The sequence below is a fragment of the Papio anubis genome, chromosome 16 (assembly GCF_008728515.1).
Source record: "Papio anubis isolate 15944 chromosome 16, Panubis1.0, whole genome shotgun sequence".
Classification (NCBI taxonomy): Eukaryota; Metazoa; Chordata; class Mammalia; order Primates; family Cercopithecidae; genus Papio; species Papio anubis.
In genome coordinates this window covers 57,473,298-57,495,091 of record NC_044991.1, presented here as the reverse complement: position 1 = coordinate 57,495,091, position 21,794 = coordinate 57,473,298, and the positions used below count along the sequence as shown (strand labels likewise).

The following is a 21,794-nucleotide window of genomic DNA, read 5'->3' as shown; positions in this document are numbered from 1 at the left end:
CAGATGCTCAAGTCACTGGTGATGGGTGCGGGCGAGTGCGGTGGTGGGTGTGGGCGAGTGCAGTGGTGGTGGTGGGTATGGGTGAGTGTGCGGTTTTTGCCTTGCTCCCAACCCACAATTTCCTATATTCCCCCCTCAAATGACCTCCAAAGTCTCCTCTCGGCTGTGAATGTGCTGAGCAGAGCCGTCAAGTAGAAGCAGAGCCTGAAGGCTTCCTGTGTGACCCTGGGCAAGCCCCTTCCTTCTCAGGCCTATTTCCCCATATGGGCAGGAGGTGCTGAAGTGGGGAACGGAGCTGCTGGATAATCTCAGCTTTCCTTTCCATTTCAATGGCCTCTTCTGGGCTGGGCAGGTGGATCCCCCAGCAGTGACAGTTCACCTGATCCAGCTTAGGAGAAAGGGGCATGGGACCCATGAGAGGGATGCCTGTGGGGGAGTGCTGATGAGGGTGGCAGGCAGCGTGCAGAGGATGACCTGGCTGGCCCAGGGCTGGCAGCCCAGCCAGAGGCCAGGTCGTGGCCCCCATGGCCAGCTGGGGGAAGTGTCCAGGCCAGGCCTCTGGAAGCCCTGGAGCCTTGCCCAGCCAGTTCCTCGGGGGGGCTGGTGGCTGAGGGCTGTGGAAACTGTCCAGAGAACCAGGTGCTCACAGCTCAGGGTCCTGGAGCCTCCCCCAGAGCAGAAGCAAGGCCCTCAGGACTCACCCTTGCTGTGCCCCAGCTTTGCCCTCTGGAAACCCTTTCTCTGCAAAGATGGGGTCAGGGAAAGTCCTGGGAAAAGATGTTTGCTTTCTTTAAGTTGTAGTTAGAGAGAGCTGCAGGGGAGGGCACAGGCTCATGGTCCCTCTTAAAGTGTGTGTGAGAGGGAGAGAAGAGGAGGGAGAGAGAGAAGAACGTGGTGGAGGACAGGAAGAAACACAGGAAGAAAAAGAAAGATAAAAGATAAGTGAGAAAGAAGAGGAAAGAAGGGAAGGAGGGAGGGAGAAAGGAGAGGAGAATGCAGGTGGAAGAAATAAAGTAAATAAAAAAGAAAAAGAAAGGGAAGGTAGATTGACAGAAAAATGATAGAAGGGTGGAAAGAAAGAGAGGACAAATGGAGGAGACGGAGGAGGAAGGGTAAGAGGAGAGGAGGAGGAGCAGGAGGAGGTGTGCAGGAGCCGAGGACTAGGACCAGAGAGCCGAGAGAGCCGGCGGTCAGGGCTGCAGGCTGGGCTGGCGCGGCCTCACGTCCAGCCTGCCGTCCAGCTTCCTGTCCTTGCGTGGGCGCCGGTCCTTCCTGCCCTTCTTCTGGCCGGAGCTCCTCTCTGCAACGAGAGCACAGGGCCTGGTGACCAAGGCTGCAGGGCCAGTTAGGTCCTGGGAGCCTCCTCAGTCCTCAAAGACAAGGGTGCCCCACTCACTCCTCAACAACGAGGCTCAGAAGAACATTTAGGCACTGACCTTGCAGTCCCTCCTGTTGAGAGTTTGGACCGCGGGCTAAGTTACCCCAAACTGAACCTATCTCTCTAGTTCTTCAGGGAGTGCTGAGGGCCACTAACTTGCTCAGGGCCCTTTTGTGCTGGAGATCTGACTTGGCCAGGCCTGCAGGTTCACCTGGGGCCCCCCAGTCAGCACGTAGGGTGGCCTCATGGGAGTCCCATGGCTTTCCCCGGCACACTCCTTCCATAGCCAACCAGGCTCTGTGCTGGACACTGGGCACCTTTCATCTGTGTCCCTGCACCAACTTCTCCATAACACTGTGGCAACAATACTTGAGCATTTAGCAAATGCTCACCGTATGCAGGTCACAGCCCCAAGCACTTTATGTATATGAAACTCACAACAGCCGGGAGAGGCAGGCAGGGTCTGAGCCGCACCCAGTCCCGTCTTCTACAATTGTCCTCTTTCTCTCCACCCTTCTATCATTTTTCTGTGCCAGTCTACCTTTCCTTTCTTCTTCTTCTTTATTTCCTTTATTCCTTCCACCTCCATTCTGGCTGTGCCTTGCCTGCTGCGCGGGGAGTTCTTCTGAGCAGTTGCTTGTCATTGTTATTGACAGGTGAGAAGACCGCAGCATGGTTGGGAGCAAGGTCAGCCCTAAGTTTCTGCTTTACAAAGTGTCTCCACACCCAGGACATTCTTCTACATTGCTTGGGCCCCCTTCAGTTCCCCGCAAGGAGCTGTGTGTCCATTTGAACACGATGAACCTGAGGCTCCACAAGTCACTTTCTGAAGGTGTGCAGCTAGGCCGCTAGAGACCCTCCCAGCCTAGTGGCAAGGGAAGGGCAGTTTTATTCCTTAGGTGTCAACTGTGTACCTGTCTCCCCAAGAGTCAGGACTGTGGCTCCAGTCCTGGCTCCTTCCTCTACAGAGCAGAGTCAAGGAGCTAAGGCCAGGCTGCCCACTTTTGGGACTCCCCATGCCCACTCTGAGCCCTTGGGGAGCACTGAAGCCAACTCCCATTCTGCGCTGCGGAGCTGACTCTGCAGGCCTCGGGTAGGACTGCATCTGGAGATGGGGTGTGGGTGCTGCCTGAGTGACCCTGCCAGCTCTGATGTGGGGGTGTGGGGGCCAGTGGCTTTGTGTCCCTACCCCTTCCCTAGGCCTGCCTGACAGCTGCTCATGTGCCCATACAGTCACCCACCCATCCCTCCACTTATTTACCCACCTACCCGATTGCCATCCACTGAATTGCCGTCCACCTGTTAACTCATCTGCTTACCTCCATACCCACCTCCATACCCAATGACCCATCCATCCACCTAGGCACCCACCCATCACCCATCCATCCACCTGTTCACCTACCGACCTACCTACCCACCCACCTAATCATCCACCTACCTACTCATCCACCCATCTACCCTCCCATCTACCCTCCTATCCACCCATCTACCTACCCACTCAGCCACCTGTGCACTCAGCCATCTACCCTCCCACCCACCCATCCATCCACTCATCCAACAAGTATTAACTGGACACCAACTATGTGCCAGACTCTGTTAGAGGCACTAGATAGACAGTTGTGAATAAGGCAGACAAAGCCCTTGCCCTCACTGGGGATCACACTCTAGGAAGGAAAACAAACACTGAACAAAGCAAACGCGAGAATGAGCAGGCTCGTTTCAGAAGGGTGCAAGTGCTACCATGTGATACGATGGAAAATGACTCCTGGGAGGGGGACTCATGGGAAGCCTCTCTGAGGAGGAGCCGCTGCAGCCGAGACCCAGATGATGCAGGGAGCTACAGTGGGGTTGTTGCAAGGATTAGAGTCACGTCTTACAGCACTGAGCACAGCCAGCACATAGTAGGTGCTTTACGAATGTTTGCTGTTGTTGCGATTATTATTATCCGGGGGAAGAGTTTTCCCCTCATGACCCCCCCACAGCCATTCACCCCCAGCTCTTGGAGCCATGAGAGGTGCGATGTGGTAATGAGTGCAGGAGAACTGTCTGCCTCCTGTGTGAGTGCTTCCCTGGCTCTGGGGTCCCTTAGGTTCTCTGGTTCCATCTCAACCTCACTCCATCCTCACCTGCCCAGTATGACTCCCAAAGGCTCCCATCTCTGCTATCTGCACTCCCAACCCAAACAGCACAAGTCCTTCTGAAAGAGGAGTGTCCCTGAGTTCAAATCCTGGCTCCACTACATCCCACCTGGGTGCCCCGGGTGGCCTGGCTCCAGGTCCCTCATCCTTCATCATGACTTTAGATTCCTGTTTGCATGACGAGTTATGTTTGAATTCTAGGTCCACAGCTCCCTGGCTTTGTGACCCTTAGGTGAATGACTCAACCTCTCTGGGCCTCAGTCCCCTCATCTGTAAAATGGGGATAATGCTAGTAACACCTACCGCACAGCATCATTGTGAAGATTACATGAGTTAACGATTATAGAGAATTTGGCACAGTGCCCAGTCAACACTGCCAATTCCGCGTAATTACTACTCACCATTCGCATCTTACCAAACACACCCTGTGGCTTCTCTTCTATGTAAATCAGTGGTCCTTAATAGCTCCCAGACATTTTTGAAATACGTGTAGTGGTCTTGGATGCCACAGTGAAGGGGGTTCCTGTGGCATTCAGTGGACAGCAATCGGGATGCAGTGTGGGACAGTCCCCCGCAAAGACGAGTTGTCCCCCATTCCATCCAGTTCTCTCACACCGTGCCCCACCCTCATGTAGCTGAAAAGTCTGCTTGCTGGGAGCTGAATTCTGTTTTACTCATGACTGCCAAGTGATTTCGAACACGTGCATTCACTGAAGACTCTAGAGCACTGCGAGTGTGGTGTCAATCAGAGATCAATTTGGTTGGACCTTACTAACGGTTGGTCACTTTTGGGAAATCGCATCTCTGATGGCAATGCGGCCACGCACTTGGGGCGCTGACCATGGCTGCGGTCTTCGCTGGGATTATGCTTCCCTAAGTGTCTGCTGGTATGTTGGGCCAAGCGCTTTCATGAAATTTCTTTTCTTTCTCCTCTATATTACAGTTAGGGCACTATACTGATAAAAAAATTTACCTTTGCAAGTAGGCTACATTCTCCATGAACTTCATTAAGAATGGTATAGAAGGTATTCCCAAATCCTTCTTATTAAAAGGGGGGTGTTCCGTTTGAGAGGGTTGGGAACTCCTGGCCAGCTCAATTTCTCTAATGTATTTGGGACTGAACCCAGCAGGGAAGGTCCTCCTTTGAAAGGACACCAGGGAGGACGATGTGTACTCCGCATGATGGCATGGCTAATGGTGGCCTTTCAGGCAGTCTCATAGGTACTATTTGTGGGGCAGTGTCCTGAGTCCACTCTGTCCCTGTGGGCCTTTCCCACCACAGCCTCATGTGCCTGTCCTGGGGCTCACCTCCTGGGCAGGGCCTCTGGATGGGACATTTCCTTGACTCAGAAAGCACCTGGCAGGTGGTTGTCTCCTCATGCCCAGCACGGCCAGCCTCTCGTACCCGGGTCTCCAGGCCCCAAGCTGAGCCGCAGGTCTTTCCGTTGTACGCGCAGGGGCTCCAGCCGCCCCAGGGACCCGGTTCACACTGCCCTGTGGAGTGAAAGGACAGACAGACAGACAGGGTCAGCCGGCAGTGAGGGTCCTTCAGTAGGCACAGAATAAGGGCAGGGTTTGAGGGGTTCAGCTCTCTGAAGACTGAAGACACCACTTCCACCTGCTAGGAGCAGAGGGGGGACATTTAAAAGTTATTTATAAGAGCCTGGAATGAGAGCTAAACTAATGCATGCACAGACTAATATGGGCCTGAAGACAGAGTGGCCGACTGCCTAGCTTTAAAGGGGAAGGCTTCCTGGAGGAGGTGATGTATGAGTGAAAGGGAGAGAGGGGAGCTCATCAGGTGAGAAGAAGGAAGCCCATTCCAGGCAAGTATGTAAAGCCGTGGGAGCCTGGCCCACCATGTTTGGGAGATGGGGCAGCATGAGTTGGCAGTGAAGTCTCAGGAAGTGGGGACAGGAGAGGAGGCTGGAAGGTCACCTGGGAAGTCCTCAGGACCCAGACACAGGTTTTAAACTTGATCATGTGTCTTTAATCAACTTTGGAAGGAGGAAAAAGGAGGCCATGGACATAAAAGTTCTTCATAGGGGGTAATTAAAATACACACACACACACACACACACACACACACACATATATATATATAACATATATATATATGTGTGTGTGTGTGTGTGTGTGTGTGTATACTTTGATTATTTTAAAAGTCCAGGAGAAGTAGGCACAGAATATGAGTAGCTGTGAATACTCCTATTTTGTAGATCTGGACACTGAGGCCTAGAGCAGGGATTTGCTAAGGGAACGCAGCAAGAGGCTCACACAGCAGACACAGCAAGTTGAAGACGCAGTGGGGCCCAGACCTTGTTAGATGCACACGTTTGACAAGTAAAGACTGAGCACCCAGTGTGTGCTAGGCGCTATTCTGAGTGCTGAGGGAGCAGCAGCAGACAAGACAGACCAGGGTCTGCAGGCCTCCTGGAATTCACCATCTGGACACCGCCGTGATGAGGGAAGCGCAGGCACTGTGGGAGCCCAGAGGCGGCATGGGTTGGGTTGTAGGGGAGGAAACTCCTGGACTGGGTCTTGAAGTGGGGGTGGGATGGCAGGGAAGGGGAGCCTAGTCAGGCTCAGGGAGGGACAGGAGGTGCTCTGGGTGAAGGCATAACCCCAGCACAGTCCCCAAGATGATTTGGCCCGGAACTGGGCAGGCCAGAGAATGAGCTCAAATGGAGGAGGAAAAAAATGTTGGGGGTGGAAAGACTGGCAGATGGGACAGATTGCCCAGGTCCTGGGTGAACTCCGCCCGAGGGCAGTGGGAGCCACTGAAGGGTCCTGGGAGGAAAAGAAATTGAGCAGACTGTCATTTTGAAATACTCCCTCTGCTGTTGAGTGGAGAGTGGGTTGGAGGGACTGACAGCTGAGGCAGGAGACATGCAGGAGCTGTGGCCAGAATCCTGGCGATAGGCAGGGGGTGGTGAGAAGGCAGGAAGAGCGGGGCACAGAGGAGAGAAACAAATGGGTGGGGCTGGGGTGGGGAGAAAGGGATGAGCTGGATGGTGTGGGTTTGGGAGCTTTGTGCTGCTTCTTTTTCCCCCCAAAGTTCCTCCTGCCACCCGAAATATTATGCATTTGTTCTCGGGTGTCGCTTCTGTCTCTCCACTGAAATGCCAAGTCCACGAGTGCAGAGGCTTTGTTTTGTTCTCTAACATGTCTCCAGCACCGAGGAAAGTGCCTGGCCATAGCAGATGCTCCAGTAGATATTTTCAGAGTGAATAAATGAACAGACTGGACTGAATAGAGGGTGAGGGAGAGAGAAGAGTCAACAGTGATGTCTGCATCTCAGGCATGGCCACCCAGGGATCAGGGAGCTGGTTATTGAAACCCAGAGGAAACCCAGAGGAAGCGTTAGGCGGTGGACGGTGGCGGTGGGAGTGGAAAGAAGGAACCCAGGGGGCAGTGGAGGTGAGGGTCTGCTGCTCAGGGAGGCTGGAGACACGGAGTCAGGGGCCATCAGCAGCTGGAATGACCATGAATGTGAGCCCGGAGGGAATGCGTGGGCAGAGATGCACAGTTTAGATGAGAATGCCAAGGAGCAGCCTAGTGCAGGGACAGAAGAGGGCTCACAGGCAGGAGTATGACAAGGAGCTGTCAGGAAATAATCAGAGCAGTAATAACACTGATACTGACATGTACTGAGCACCTACTGTGTGCTGGCTGCTGTACTGAGCACTTTAAATTGTACTAATTCACTTAATCCTCATAACAATTCCTCCCCACGAGGTAGGCTCTATGTTCTATTGTCTTTTTTTTTTTTAACGTTTGGAGAAACTGAAGGACAGAGAGCTGAGGTGGTTTGCTTAAGATCACTAAAGGGTAAGGTTTAGAGCTAGGATTGGACCCCAGGCCCGTCCTTTTCCAAAATCAGTGCTCAGCCAGTGTGGTGGCTTATACCTGTACTCCCAGTGCTTTGGGAGACTGAGGTGGGAAGACTGCTTGAGTCCCAGGGGCAGCCTGGGCAACATAACAAGAGCCTGTCTTTGCAAAAACATAAACGCATCACCAGCTGTTGTGGTACATGCCTGTGGTCCCAGTTACTCGGGAGGCTGAGGCAGGAGGATTCCCTGAGCCTAGGAGTTTGGGGCTGCAGTGAGCTATGATCATGCCACTGCACTCCAGCTGGGCGACAGAGCAAGACCCTATCTCAAACAAAACAAGCAAACAAAGAAACAAACAAAAATCAGTGCTCTTCTTCTGCACTCTGCTGATTTCCTTGGCATTAACAACGGTGCCAGTGTTGGCTGCAGTAGTAATCATAGTAATGGTGGTTACGCTGGCTCTAGTGTAACACAGTTACTAGGTGTAGGTGTCTGGTGTACCCGACACGGTGGTGCTCGGCCTCCCCTAACCATATGGCATTCTACTGGGATTTCTTCCAGGCCCCCAACACCTCTCACCAAGCCCCCACTCCAGGGAGGTGGGGGGCAGGGTCAGGGAGGTCACTCACCCTGGCACTCCCGTGTGTTCTGGTGGGCCAAAGTGCCTGGCGGGCAGGTGGGCAGACACTTCCCCTTGTACAAGTAAAATCGCCTCTTGCACCGGATGCAGAAGTCCTGGCTGAAGCAGCTCTCACAAGTGGCCCCACATTCTGTAACAGAGCCAGGGATACCCTGGGTGAGGGAGATTGCCAAGGATGGGGCCCACTGGGTCTGCCCGAGGTGGGAGGGCCTCTGGGTAGTTCCGGGCTTGGTAGCATTTGTGTCAGGACTCAGTATCTCCTTTGAAGCCCAGACTTGGCCAAGGTCAAACTGGGCTGTATGTGAAGAGAACTCGCTTTCTCATTTGAGGGGAGGCTCAGAGAGAGTGAGTGACTTGCTTGAAGTCACCGGTAAATCAGGGCTGGAGTGAGGACTCCCTGCTTCTTTTTTCACATCAGAAATAGTGATGATTTGCCCAAAGTTACAGCAAAAATTAGAGCCTGGAATTAGGACTCCTTTTCCTATTTGGGCTAGGACCAGAGAAGGTGAGTTACATGACTAAGGCCACACTACAAACTAGGGTAGAAGTGGAAGTTCCCTGCTCTATTAGTGCTAATTAAGGCTGAGAGGGGACAGACTTACCTTAGGCTGCAGAGCCAGCCTGGACGCAGGCACGTATCTCAGCGTCTGGGCTTAAACATGCATCTACTTCCCTGCTGTCTGTGCTGAGATGAGAGGGCGGGATCTAAGCCCGCGGTGTCTAGGAGCCCAGCACTAGCATAGAACAAGGGAGAAGCCACGTACTTTTGCACCTGTTGACCTCCTGGCCGCGGATGCCGAAGTAGCCAGGGGGACAGTCGTGCAGGCACTTGCCGTACTGGCGGATGCCTTCTCGGCGGATGAACAGGAAGAGCCTCTGCTGGCAGGTGGAACAGCCATTCTCCTCTGAGCAGATGATACAGCCCGTGCAGTTGCCCCCCAGGCCAGTGCCCACTGCCCGCCAGACCAGGACAGAAGGAGAGAGAAAGGGAGAGAGAGATGGTCAAACCATATATATGAACAGCTGAGATGGTCTCATTGGGATAGCAACTGGGCACACGGCCACCCAAACAAAAGACTACATTTCCCAGCTTCCCTTACAACTAAATATGGTCATGTGACAAAAATCTGGCCCATCAGATGTAAGGTAAAGTAGCATGTGCCACTTCAAGAAAGCTGCCTTAAAGGGCAGGGGTGTGCCCCTTGTCATCCCCTCATCCTTTCTGTTGGGTGGAATGTGAACAATGACTGGAGCACAAGCAGCCATTTTAGATCATGAGGTGGAAACTGTGTCCTGTGAGGCGGTGGAAAAATCAGATAAAAAACACCTGGGTCCCTGAGGAAGGCAGAACTGCTGTACTAGCCCTAGCCGGCCTGTGTAGACTGTTACATGAGAGAGAAATCAACATCTACCTTGCTTAAATCACTGTTATTTGGAGTTTTCCATTACTCACAAGCAAACTTAACCTTTACCAAAGTAAAGTGTGAGTGTGTGTGGGTGCACATGCATGAGCGGGGTGGGGTGAGACCCTCACCCTCTTGCTGGATTCCTGAACAATACTCAACAATACTCCATTTCTCACTGTCACCATCAGCAAGGGCTCCCACTATCATCAGGAATAGCAATGGGATAAATGTATTTAAGGAGAAAATTTTTTGTTGCCCCAGAATTGGTACTCAGGAGCCAAAGCTGGGGAAAAAGAGGTGGAAAGTGCTCTAGAATCTTAAGTGAGCCTTTCCCAGGCTCATAAGGAGTCTCTGTAACCCTGACCATCACCCCAGGACGCTGATTAAGCTGAACACTTGCAGGGAGGAACTCATGGGAGTTAGGAATTGACAGCCCGGCCAGGCACAGTGGCTCATGCCTGTAACCCCAGCACTTTGGGAGGCCAAAGTGGGAGGATTGCTTGAGTCCAGGAGTTTGAGACCAGCCTGGGCAATATGGCGAGACCCTGTCTCTACAAGAAAAATACAAAAATTAGCCAGGTATGGTGGCACACACCTGTAGTCCTAGCTACTTGGGAGGCTAAGGTAGGAGGATCACTTGAGCTGGGAAGGCCACAGTGAGCTGTGTTTGTGCAACTGTACTCGAGTCTGAGAGACAGAATGAAGCCATGTTTCCAAAAAAGAAGAAAATAAAAAGAAGTGAGTTGTGGTGCTGTGACTTTTCCTCTGTTCCCAACCCTCTCAATGAAGTGAGGAGATGCCAGAGAAACTTACAAAGACAAGAGGTGCTAGCGAGAAGGTGCCAGCATCTCGTGTCTTGCTTGGACATAAACTCATGTCCATAGTCCTGTCAATCTGCCCCCTTCCCATTCCTCTTTGAGCAGACAAAGGAGACCGGGAGACAGAAGGGCAGAGCTGAGGGGGAGAGTGTGGTAGAAGAGGCTGCACATCCTTCCCGGCACGCGTGAGGGGTTTCTCAGTGGTAAGGGGCACCTTGGGAGTAGCCGGGCTTAGGTGGTATTCCTGCTGCCTGGCACAAGAGGGCTGGTTGCTGGGACGTGCCCCAGCAGTATGAGGCATCAGGGGAGACCACTGGGAGTAGGAGGTGGGGGAGAGTTAGAAAATGACCAGGTGTCATTAAGTGACAGGAAAGGATAGTGCAGCTTTTGAGAGGTGGCAATTGGGGAAACAGTAAATGGTTTCATGTTTATATGTCATTAGGGTCAGACTGGTTAATAATCCGGTTAGCGCCTTGATTCATCTGAGCCCCAAGACCACCCAGCAGGAAACATTCTTAGCTCTCCAGCTCCCAGGTGCTCCCCTCTTCCTACTGGTGCCCCATCTCCCTTTTAGAGGAATTCCCCATTGTGCGAGGTCCTGATGGGGAGCACATCCTGGCACCTTCCCCCGGAACAGAAACCAAAAGAGGGCTGGCCCTTCTTTAAGTTGGCAGCAGGTGAGAGCTGGCGAAAGCCTGGCCAGATACACATTCTGGTGACTCCAGTCCTGGGAGTGGGACTCAAGAGTGAGGGTCACACAGAAATGGGGTTCATGGTGGAGGCAGAGCAGGCTCTCTGCCTAGCCCTGGCTGAGGCCTTTCTCTCACCCTCCCATCCCTCAGTCCCTCTGTTCCTTCCTTCCTGCTCCAGCTCTCGGATGAGTACTGCTATGTCCCCAAACCTCATCTTCCGTTCCTTGGATTCGGGGAGGCCCCATATTTCTGTGGCTTATAACTCAGGAGCCTGACTGATCCAGGGTACTAACGTGTACCCTGGGATCCTGTTCCCAGCCAAAGTTGGCAATGCCCTCAATTTTCTTGCCCTGGGATGAGAAACTGCAACAGGAAAGCAGAATAAAGATTTTTGTGTTCTGGAGCTGCATACCTGGCAGGCACCTGAGGGCAGAGAGCAAGTGTGATGTTGTAAGGGGGATTCCCAGAGTCAGAGAGATAAGAACATCCACTGAGAATTTAGCAGAGTCCAGACTTCTCACTCAGCAAAAGATTCAGATTCTGATACTACCAAGAGCTGGCAAGAATGAGAGGAAACCTTCACCTTTTCACCTTAGATAAGAGTGTCAACTTTGGGGAAAAATCTAGCAGTATCTAATAAATCTGAAGATGTCTCTTTTCTTTTTTGTGTTAAATTTTTTTTTTTTTTTTTTTTTTTACAGGGTCTCGCTGTGTCACCCAGGCTCCAGTGCAGTGGCATGATCCTAGCTCACTGCAGCCTCAAACTCTTGGACTCAAGCAATCTTCCTGCCTCAGCCTCCTAAGTAGCTGGGACTACAGGCATGTGCCGCCACACCCAGATAATTTAAAAAATTTTTTGTACAGATGATCTCTCTCTGTTTCCCAGGTTGGTCTTGAAATCTGGCCCCAAGTGATCTTCCTGCCTCAGGGTCCCAAAGTGTTGGGATTATAGATGTGAGCCACGACGCCTAGCCTAATGTCTCTTTTCTAAATGTAGCAAATTAGCTTCTGGTGTATATCCTAGAGCAGCAGTTCTCAAACTCTGGTGCACAACAACAGCTCCTAGAGAGCTTGTTGGAGTATAGGTCACTGCGTTCCACCACTGGTACGTCTGATTCAGTAGGTCTGAGAATTTGTATTTCTAACAGGTTCCCAGGTGACATTGATGCTGCTGGTCCAGGGATCACGCTTTCAGAACCACTGACCTAGAGAAACCCTTGTATATGTGTAGAAAGAGACAAAGATATTTATTGCAGCATTATTTAATAGCAAACAACTGCAAAAAGCTAACGCTCTGCCAAAGGAATAAATACATTGTGGTATATTCATACACCACTGCCAGATACCACATACACAATCCAGCCATGATAAATGACTGAGGTAGCTACAGTTATCATTGTGGACACAGCTCAAAGATGGGGCTGAGAGGAAAAAAGCAAGGTGCGCGGTGAATCATATAGTAAGAGCCATTTATATAAAGTTCAAGGACCTGCAAAGCAATATTTTGTAGTATTTGTTACTTGTAAATATGTATTCAGAGCAGAAGACATGAGACTAACCAACACTGAATTCAGAATCGTGGCACACAAATGTTTATTGTATTATTTTCAATTCTTGACTTTAGGTTTGAAATAGTTCACCCTAAAAATGCATAAAGAACAAAAGAATTTAGCCTCTACTGTGTCCTGGGGCAGGAGGAGGTCTACATTCTTTCTTCTCCTTCTCCACTAGCTCCCCTCCCAAGCCCTGTCCCATCTTCAAGCTGAGGTCTTGAGCAGGGGAAGGTGACAAATTCTGAAGACAGGGGACTTGGGTTCCAAGAGCATTGGAGACTCGTGCCTCTGCACACTTTGTTAGTCATCCCCTCGTCCACTCTCCCCTCATCCTCAGTAGTGGAACCCTGATTTTTATTTTATATTTTGAGGCAAGGTCTTGCTCTGTTCCCCAGGCTGGAGTGCAGTAGCGCGACCTTGGTTCACTGAAGCCTGGACTTCCCGGGCTCAAGCAATCCTCCCTCCTCAGTCTCCCTAGTAGCTAGGACTACAGGTGTGCATCACCATGCCGGGCTAATTTGCATATTTTTTTGGTAGAGAAATGGTTTCGCCATGTTTCCCAGGTTGGTCTCAAACTCCCGGGCTCAAGCAATCCTCCTGTCTGAGGCTCCCAAAGTGCTGGGATTACAGGCCTGAGCCACAGCGCCTGGCCAGAACCCTGATATTAAGCGGAGTTTACGTCCTCTAAGACTACATTTCCCAGGCCCTTTGCAGCTATATGTGGTCATGTGCCTATGCTCTGACCAATGGGATGTGAGCGGGCATGCCCTGCGTAGCCCCTTGGGAAATGCTGGCACTGTTCTCCTCCCATTTTCCCTTCCACCTGCAGGACTGCAGGCTTGAGAGTGGAGCCATGGCAGATCCAGGAGGCAGAGGGATCTTACAGAAAGATAGCTTGGTGTGGCTGTATTAACCCAGGACTGCCCACCGCTGAGATTCTTTCCTGGGGAAGGAAGGAAAGCATTGCCCATTTGTTTAGGTCACTGGGCCTTTCTGACGCACACACTGACTGATGATGTCAGGTCTTCTGCCACGCAAGTCAGCACAGAGTCACATCAGTGGAGACCAAGGTGCCCTGCTCTGTGCCTCGGCACTGTGGAAGCCCACTGGACCTGAGATGCGACCCCACTACCAAAGAGCAAGGGGACCCTCAGTTGACTTGCGGTGATCTCTACCACCTGACAGAATAGGACTTCAAATTACAAATTTTGTTAAATTACAGAAAAACAAAGTAGCATTTCCTGCAAAATGAATCTGTGGACAGAGACTCACACCCTGACATGGTGTTGCCGCCCATTTTGCAGCTGAGAAAAACCAAGAATCAAGGAGGTGAAATGACATGTCCAGGGTCACACAGAATCGGCAGGGGTGGACCCACATCACTCTGCCCCACGCTGCCCTCTTAGAGCATCTGTCCAGGGTCTCCTGTGTCAGGCAGAGCCTGGGGCCATGGGGGTGAGCCACACATGGTCCCTACCCCTATAGGACAAACAGCCTGGTGGGAGGAATTGAAGTCCACAGAAGTGACAGCAAAGCAGGATGAGATAACGGGTCAAGATGGAGACAAAGCAAAGCTCTTACTGCTCTTAGAAGAGCTTAGAGGTCACTCAGCATGACTCCTGCAGTTTCAACTGGGGACACTGAGGCCAGAAGGGGTGGAGATTTCCCCAAAGGCAGGCAGCCAAACTGCAAAGAAGCCTCAGTCCTCTGTTAGAGTTACAGTACTATTTGTTTTTGTTGTTGTTGTTTGTTTGTTTGTTTGTTTTTGAGCTGGAATCTCACTCTGTTGCCCAGACTGGAGTGTAGTGGTACGATCTCAGCTCATTGCAAACTCCGTCTCCCAGGTTCAAACGATTCTTGTGCCTCAGCCTCCCGAGTAGCTGGAATTACAGGCACCCGCCACTAAGCCCAGCTAATTTTTTTTTTTTGTATTTTTAGTAGAGACGGGGTTTCACCACGTTGGCCAGGCTGGTCTCGAACTCCTGACCTCAAAAAGCTTGGGTATATGCTGAAGGCCAAAGAACCCAACAAAGACCCTCCCAGACCTCAAAGAGTGTTGGCTCGCAGGATGGTGTTTAGCATCCTTCAGCACCCCAGTCTTTGAAGGGCAGTGGCTCTTTCCGGCCTCATCCTTGACCCTGGCAGTTGGCTAGGATGCCCTCTTGTGCCTCTATGTTGTAATGGCACCTCTTGCTTTTCGACTTCTGACAGCCTGTCTGGTGTTTCATCATGTCTCTGTAACTCATTAGAAAAGCAGTGCTATTGCCTCTCTCTACCCCCTACCCTAAAGTCATGGGTGTAGGCACTTGAATGTTCACTTTGTGAATCATCAGTGATGACAAGAGTCTGTACAGCGTTGCTCTAGAAAGATCCAAACGATGGTTCTTAAACTTGACTGTGCATAACGATCTCCAGAGAGGCTTGTAAAGTGTCTGCTTTGGGCCAGGAATGTGCACTTTAACAAGTCCAAAATAAATGTAACAGGAATTTTGGAAGTGTCTTCCCTGTTCACAGTCTCCTTTCCCTGAGAACTGGCCCCAGTAATCATGTTTGTAGGGCATGACTCTGACCCTAGCCAATGGCTGTCTTTTCCAGGATGAACCAATTAGACCTTCCCTCTCCTGGCTGATGGACAATGGTCTGGGCTGGCCTTAACTAAGGCTATCTGCAGGTGGGAGGGTAGCGTGTTCCGATGCATATGTGTGACAAGCCTTGGTAGGCACTAGCTAACAGAGGCCCCGCTCCTCTGCACTGTCTGGCTTTGAGGTTCATGTGTTGCCATCTCCACCCAGATGCACTTAACCTGGGCTTGGACAATCAGAGCATCAGGTCCCCTTGACTACAGTGGTTGTAGGTTCAGACACAGGTGCGCATCCCCAAGAGAGCTAGTCTTGGGGTTTTTGCTGAGGTCAACAGATGTGTGTGGAGATGTGTGTTTTCCTTTCCTATCTTTGGATCTAGGAGGATATAGATCAGAGCTGGTGGGTGCCACATGAGGGAAGAGCTTCTGGAGAATGGAGACCACACAGCAGAAGCAGAGCCAGGAGACACAGACAGACCAAAAAGAGTCATCTGTGCATGTGGATCCACCCTGGGGATCCATAAATTCTCTTCTTTTCTCAAGTCACATTGAGTTAGGTTTTCCGTCACTTGCAACCAAATGATTCCCGACTAATATAGAAGTAGAGAGAGACAAATAAATCAGATGCAGAGAGAGAAGCGGCAACCAGAACCTCATGGGCTCCTTAAGACAGAAAAAGTTTCTCACTGCCTCCCAGTCCTTCCCAAAGCTTGGCTGGTCCCATAGCTCCAAATAAAGTGACTTTTTCACTTGAGCTAGTTTTCTTCTGTCAAACTACAATAAAAATGGATGTAGCTCACTAGATAGCAAACAGATCACGGTAGAGCAGCTCTGCTTTGGCACGAATGAGGAGCCTGGAGCACCACCTACCCAACCTGATCACCCTGGTGCTCCAGGGGACACTGAGGCTCCAGGGAGCACACTTTGAAACCCCCTGGGTCCTTCTACACATCTCGGCCTCCATCGCTGTCCTCTCCCAGCCGAGATGCACATTTTAAAAGCATTTAAGCTCTAATTGCAACCTCCCCAAGTTTTCTTGGGACATCACAGTGGATGGCAGGCACCCCATGTAATTTCCATTAACAAACGTCTCCCATAATCAAGACCATCCTCCCTCAGTCAAAACACCAGCAGGCCACAAAAGCATGGCCCTGTGTTGCTCCAGCAGCTGGAGAGGCTTAGAATGAAATCTGAGTCACTCCATGTTTCCTCAAGCACTCGAGGGATAAGTCCAGACTTAGATGTCCATTTTATGGAGAATGACAGTGGAATCAAACACACCAGATTTGACAGTTTGCAAAGTGATAAAGGCTTATGACAACTCTGAATGCATGCATTAACCCATGGTTCAGTGATCCATTCATTCATTCACTCATTCATTCAACAAACAATTACTGAACCCCTATTCTGGGTCAGGTCCATTGCTGGGACTCAGTGGTTATGAGCTTTGGGGGAGCTGTGTGACATTGGGCAAGGTACTTTACCTCTACAAGCCTCAGTTTTTCCAGCTGCAAATGGGAATAATAATGCCTATTTTGCAGGGCTGTTGTGATTAAAGGAGATGGTACATGAAAAACTGTTAGCTCAGACCACCTGCAGCAGGCATCTCATAAATAATACCATTATTATATTGAGAATGATGTGTTTTCTGCCCTCACGGGACTTAAAAATCTAAAGATGTGTAATGATGCAGGTTCCCAGATTGATATCCTGGCCCCATCACTCATTGAACAAGTCCCCTCCTCTCTGTGGGACTCAGTTTCCCCATCTGAAAAATGGTGGCAGCAATTCCTACCTCCACGTGACTTGTTATGAGGGATGTGCAAACCAGCAAGTGCTGGCACATAGTAGGTGCTCCTCTGTAAACCTAGGTTCCCTCCCCATTCCCTCACCATCGTGACACATAGTGGGACTGTCAACCAACATCTGGACCCTTCTCCTCTTTCCTAGGTGAGCAAAAAGAAGGCAGAGATGTTGGTGAGGCTGGAAGGAGGCCAGCAGGCTCCAGGGACATGGTCTTTTGCCCTCTGGATGGTGACGTGCTCAGGGCAGAGATATTAGCCAGCAGCTTTGGTCCTAGGTGAAGGGCAGGCTTATTCTTTCTTTTGGGAACAGGGAATAACCTGTGTTCTTCAAACAAGGGTCCCTAAGCTCAGAGTCACCCATATCCTGAGAACTGCCCTAAGCACCTTGTTTCAGCAGGAGTCAATGGCTCAACATGTGCAAGTGATTGCTGTATTTTTTTTTTTTTTCCCATTTCAGGGTTTTGAGTGAATTTAGGGTCATCTCTGCCATATCTTATCTTCCATCTGCCTTCACTCTGCAGAACTTCCCTGAGGGGGTCAAAAAGTGCAGGGTGACATCTGGGGCCCTGAAAATGTCACGTTCTCCTATGGAAGCTCGTGTCCTCAGCAGCCCACAGTGAGACTCTCATTGAAATGTCCTTAATACCCAAGCCAGAAACTCTAGCCCCATACATTTTTAAAAACAAGACTAATTTGGATAGATTTCTAGCATTTAAAAAAATCAAGAGATTTCACATTAAAAAGCGGGAATTTGAACTTCCTTGGAAAAAGTCAGAACATCTGCCAACACTGGGTCTGCTGTCACAGGGCAGCGAGTGGTTAGAGGTACATCAATAAGGCACATGCTCCCCAGGTTACTGCAGACCCTACCCCTCTCTATTGTATTCCAGATACTGAGGGCAAAGGTCAGCTGCCCTGCGTTCTCTTCCTTGAGCTACCTCTTAACACCCACTTCCCTCACTCACAGTAGAACACAATGTAGAGCAGGGGTTCTCAAACTTGGACATGCATCAGATTCACCTAGAGGGCCTGTTAAAAACACAGGCTGCTGGGCCTTACCTTAGAGTTGCTGATTGAGTAGGTCTAGACAGGGCCTGAGAATCCACATTGCTAACAGGTTCCCAAGTGATGCTGACCTTTGCTGGCCCTGGGCCCACACTTTGAGAACTACTAGTGTGAAATAGGGTTAAGAGCCAGACTGGTTGGATTGAAATTTCAGCTTTGCCCCTTACCCTTGCCATGTGACCTTGAACCAGTGCCTTAACCTCTCTGTGCTTCAGTTTTCTCATCTGTAAAACAGGAATCCTCCTGGCTGACCTCCCAGATGTGCTGTGGGGGCCTGGGCAGGGCTGACACTCAAGCGGGTCTCCATGACATCACTGTTACTACCATTATGATCACCACCCACCCTGCCTGTGTTGGCATTTGTGATCCTGGAACTGCTTTGACAATCAGTGCAGAGCTTTTGGTTTTGATGCCAACATTTTTGGGGGTAGAGTTTCTTCATAATTGGGGTGTGCCCCGGGAAGTATGTCTTGCATGAGAACATCATGTCATGGTGAACTAAGGATTTAATACAGCTGTCCTGGAGGACTCCCGGGGGGTAAGAAGTATGGGGAAGGACAGCAAGACACCACTGCCCCCTGCCCCAAGGCAGTGAGACTGAGGCGGGCCAGACCCTGCTGAGGACCCTGCTCTGTCCTTGGGAAGGACCCAGAACCATGCAGGAGGGCCCCACACAGACAGTGCTGGGCAGTGCATCCTCCGATGCCCGCCTGGCAGTGCAGGATGCATGTTACCGATGACCAAGGGAAATAAACAACATCTGGGCACCCGCCTGCCCACTCAGGCCTCCACATATGGGAGGCAATCGCCACCACTGGAGGCTTGCTCAGAAGATCCCCCAGCACATTTCTGCCTGGGGGTGGATTGCACCATCCCTAGCAAGGGGGTGGGCCGTGGAGATGACTCCCAGCTTAGAGACTCCCTGGGATCAGGGCTAGAGGTTGCTAGCCCACTGGACCCTTCTCAGCACTCAGGAGGTGGGGTACCAGCAGGGCAGAGCATTCAGCAGAATGTTGTGGTTGCCTTGGCTTTGGGGCCGGACAAACCACCACTTCCTAGCTGGGTGATATTGGGCCAGTGGCTTTACTATTCTGAGCTTTGGTCTTCTCTTCTGTGAAATGGGGACAATAGTAGCAACCACCTCCCAGGCAGTTGTGGGGATGCCATGAACTCATCCACGCAAAGTGCTTAGCACAGCTCACAGCAGATGAACGAGCACTCCGTTACTACTTGATTCATGCGAGATGCTCCCTTGAGAGCTGGGCCCAGCTTGCCTTGCTCACCTTTAAATTCCCACAGCCCTGCACATTGTAGGTGCCCATTAACTACCCATTTGTGATTATACCCATTATGCCTATTCATTATTTCTTAAATGAATGAATGAATGGTGGCTCAATAAAGGTTCTCAAAAACTGCTCTTAGGGTGCTCACAGCCTATTTGGGAGGACCAGGCCCATACAAATGTGGAGAAAGCCAATGACCTCCACCGAGCAGGGCTCAGAGCCAAGTGAAGGACCCAGGCAGGGTGGGAGTGAGAGTCCAGAGACTGGAGACATCAGGGGTGGTTTTCTAGGCAGGCAGATGTAGGGACAGAAGCTGAGGCCAGGGGCGGGACTGGTTTGTGTAGACGGAGGAAAGGTTTCTAAGAGAGGTGAGTACAAGATGACATTGTACTCAATTGGTAGAAAGGGCGGGGCTTGAGCAAGGAGCAGACGGCAAATCCCTGCTAAGGTGAATATAACCAGCTCCCAGCGCTGAGAAGACTTGGGGCCCTGCTGCCAGTGAGCATCAGGAAAGGGGGCAGGTCTAAAAGTCAGGGCTGACTGAGGCAGGCCCTTGGTCAATGTGTCCCTGCCAGTGTTCCTGGGACAGCCCCAGTTCTTCTCAGCCAGCAACCTGGGTACCTGGAGCTTCCAAGAGGTGGCGGAGAGTTGGGAATGCAGTTTGGGCCTCCAGCCACCTGGCACAAAGTAAGCATCTTCAGGGACCCTGTTCTGGGTTTGGTCTCTCCCCATGGGCCTTCTTCAACACTCAAATCCTAGTACAAGGGAGAGAGCCCCAGATGTGGACTCTTGTCTAGTTCTGCAAGTCCTCAGGCAAGTGTCTCTGTCTCTGGGCTTCAGTTTCTCCATCTGTTAAATGGATGTTTAAACTCGGTGTTTCTAAAGGCCCACTGTTCACCCATCCATCCACCCGCCCACCCACCTACCCATCCGCCTACCCATCTGCCCACCCATCTATCCATCCATCCATTCATCCATCCTTCCACCCACCCACCCATCTATCCATTCATCCATCCACACACCCACCCACTCATCTATCTACCCATCCATCCATCCATCCACCCACCCACCCACCTACCCATCCACCTACCCATCTGCCCACTCATCTATCCATCCATCCATTCATCCATCCACCCACCCACCCACTCATCTATCCATTCATCCATCTATCCATCCACCCACCCATCATCCACCCAACCATCTATCCATCCATCCATCCATTCAGCAGATATTTCTTGAATACCATCTATGTGCCAGGATCCTTTATTTATTAAAGGTAAAAGACAAATCACAGACCTGTAGAAACATTTTAGAAAGACACACAAAATCATACTGGATTGGAAATGTAAATTTCCCAGACCCTTTTATTCACCAGTGACTCTCCAGCGCCATGCATAGGGCCACATGTCTACTAGGTGCTCTGTAAAATACTTGTTGGATGTAAGAATGAATAGGACATATTTTGCTGTTCTAAAGAGAGCTGCCTCCTGAATCTGAGAGTGGAGTCAGACATCCTCTCTAGGACTTATTAATAGCTGAAAGTTACCAGAAAGCTTTGAGATCTGCCCAAAGTTATTAAGGATTGGAGTTTAAAAATATGACTGTGTATTGGGGGCGGGGGATGGGGGATGTGTGGAAAGCATGTCATGTTTGTAACCCTCTGTTACAACTTCAGTATCATCATTAAGCCAGTTACACACAAAGTAGCCAAGAATATCCTTAATATACAAAGAGCTCCTATAAATCAATAAGAAAAAAGGGGAATGATCCAAGTGTGTTGAGGGAGAATGGGCAAAGACATTACAAGTAATTTAAAAAAGGAAGACAAATGGGACAATAACCATATGCAAAGCTGTTCTACTTCCCTAAGAATTTTCAAATTGAAGATGAGAACAAGAATGAAATACTACCATGACCTACAAGATACGGAAACTGTAAAAGACTCTGGTACCTTATTTTGAGAAGGCAATTTAGGCAGAGTCTATTATCTGTAGCATGAGGTAGTAACAGCATTTGACAGGCAGTGTCCTGAGTTCAGAGACGGGTAGGCACTTGTTAGGAGCCACACAGTGAGTCATGGGAGGGGAGGAGCTAGAACTCAGACCTCTGGATGGACACCTTTGACTCTTTATCTCCAGCCAGCTGGTCCTCTCTATCTGGGCTAGTGTACAGCCTGGCCCCTGGCCCCTGACTGGGTAGCCCGGGTCTGCTATATCCATTGCTGCACCCTGCTCTGGGCCTGAGGATGGCTGGGACACTGCTATTCCAAATGACACGTCTCTCGTGGTTACCCTGTCCTTCCCAGAGATGAATCTTTCAATTAGTCCTGCTGGGCAGCAGCCTTAGAGGGTAGAGGTAGGACTCCAAGTCTGGGGATGAGATAAACCTGTTCTCAAATCCCAGCCCTACCTTTACTCCCTGGGACAGTTACTTAACCTCAGTTTGCTCATTTGTAAAATAAACACTGTCCAGGTGTGGTGGCTGACACCTGTAATCCCAGCACTTTGGGAGGCTGAGGTGGGAGGATCACTTAAGGCCAGGAATTTGAGACCAGCCTGGGCAACACAGTGAGACCCTTAACTCTATGAAAATGAAATTTAAA

General features: G+C 50.7%; 1 protein-coding gene across 2 annotated transcripts in view; it reads right to left on the bottom strand.

Moving 5' to 3' along the window:
- Positions 1-970: 970 nt before the first annotated feature.
- The window catches only part of RSPO4 (R-spondin 4), a 35,221-nt gene continuing 14,397 nt past the window's right edge, over positions 971-21,794 (bottom strand). Inside the window, exons 2-4 of one of the 2 annotated variants that reach the window (XM_003904940.4) lie at positions 8,754-8,942; positions 7,979-8,119; positions 971-1,300 (exon numbers count right to left, since the gene is read on the bottom strand). In XM_003904940.4, the coding sequence (XP_003904989.2) occupies positions 1,191-1,300; positions 7,979-8,119; positions 8,754-8,942 (440 nt within the window). In that variant the 3' untranslated portion in view covers positions 971-1,190. Of the gene's footprint in view, positions 1,301-7,978; positions 8,120-8,591; positions 8,943-18,076; positions 20,137-21,794 lie in introns of those variants that run through there. The other variant, XR_001891963.3, reaches the window with a different exon arrangement.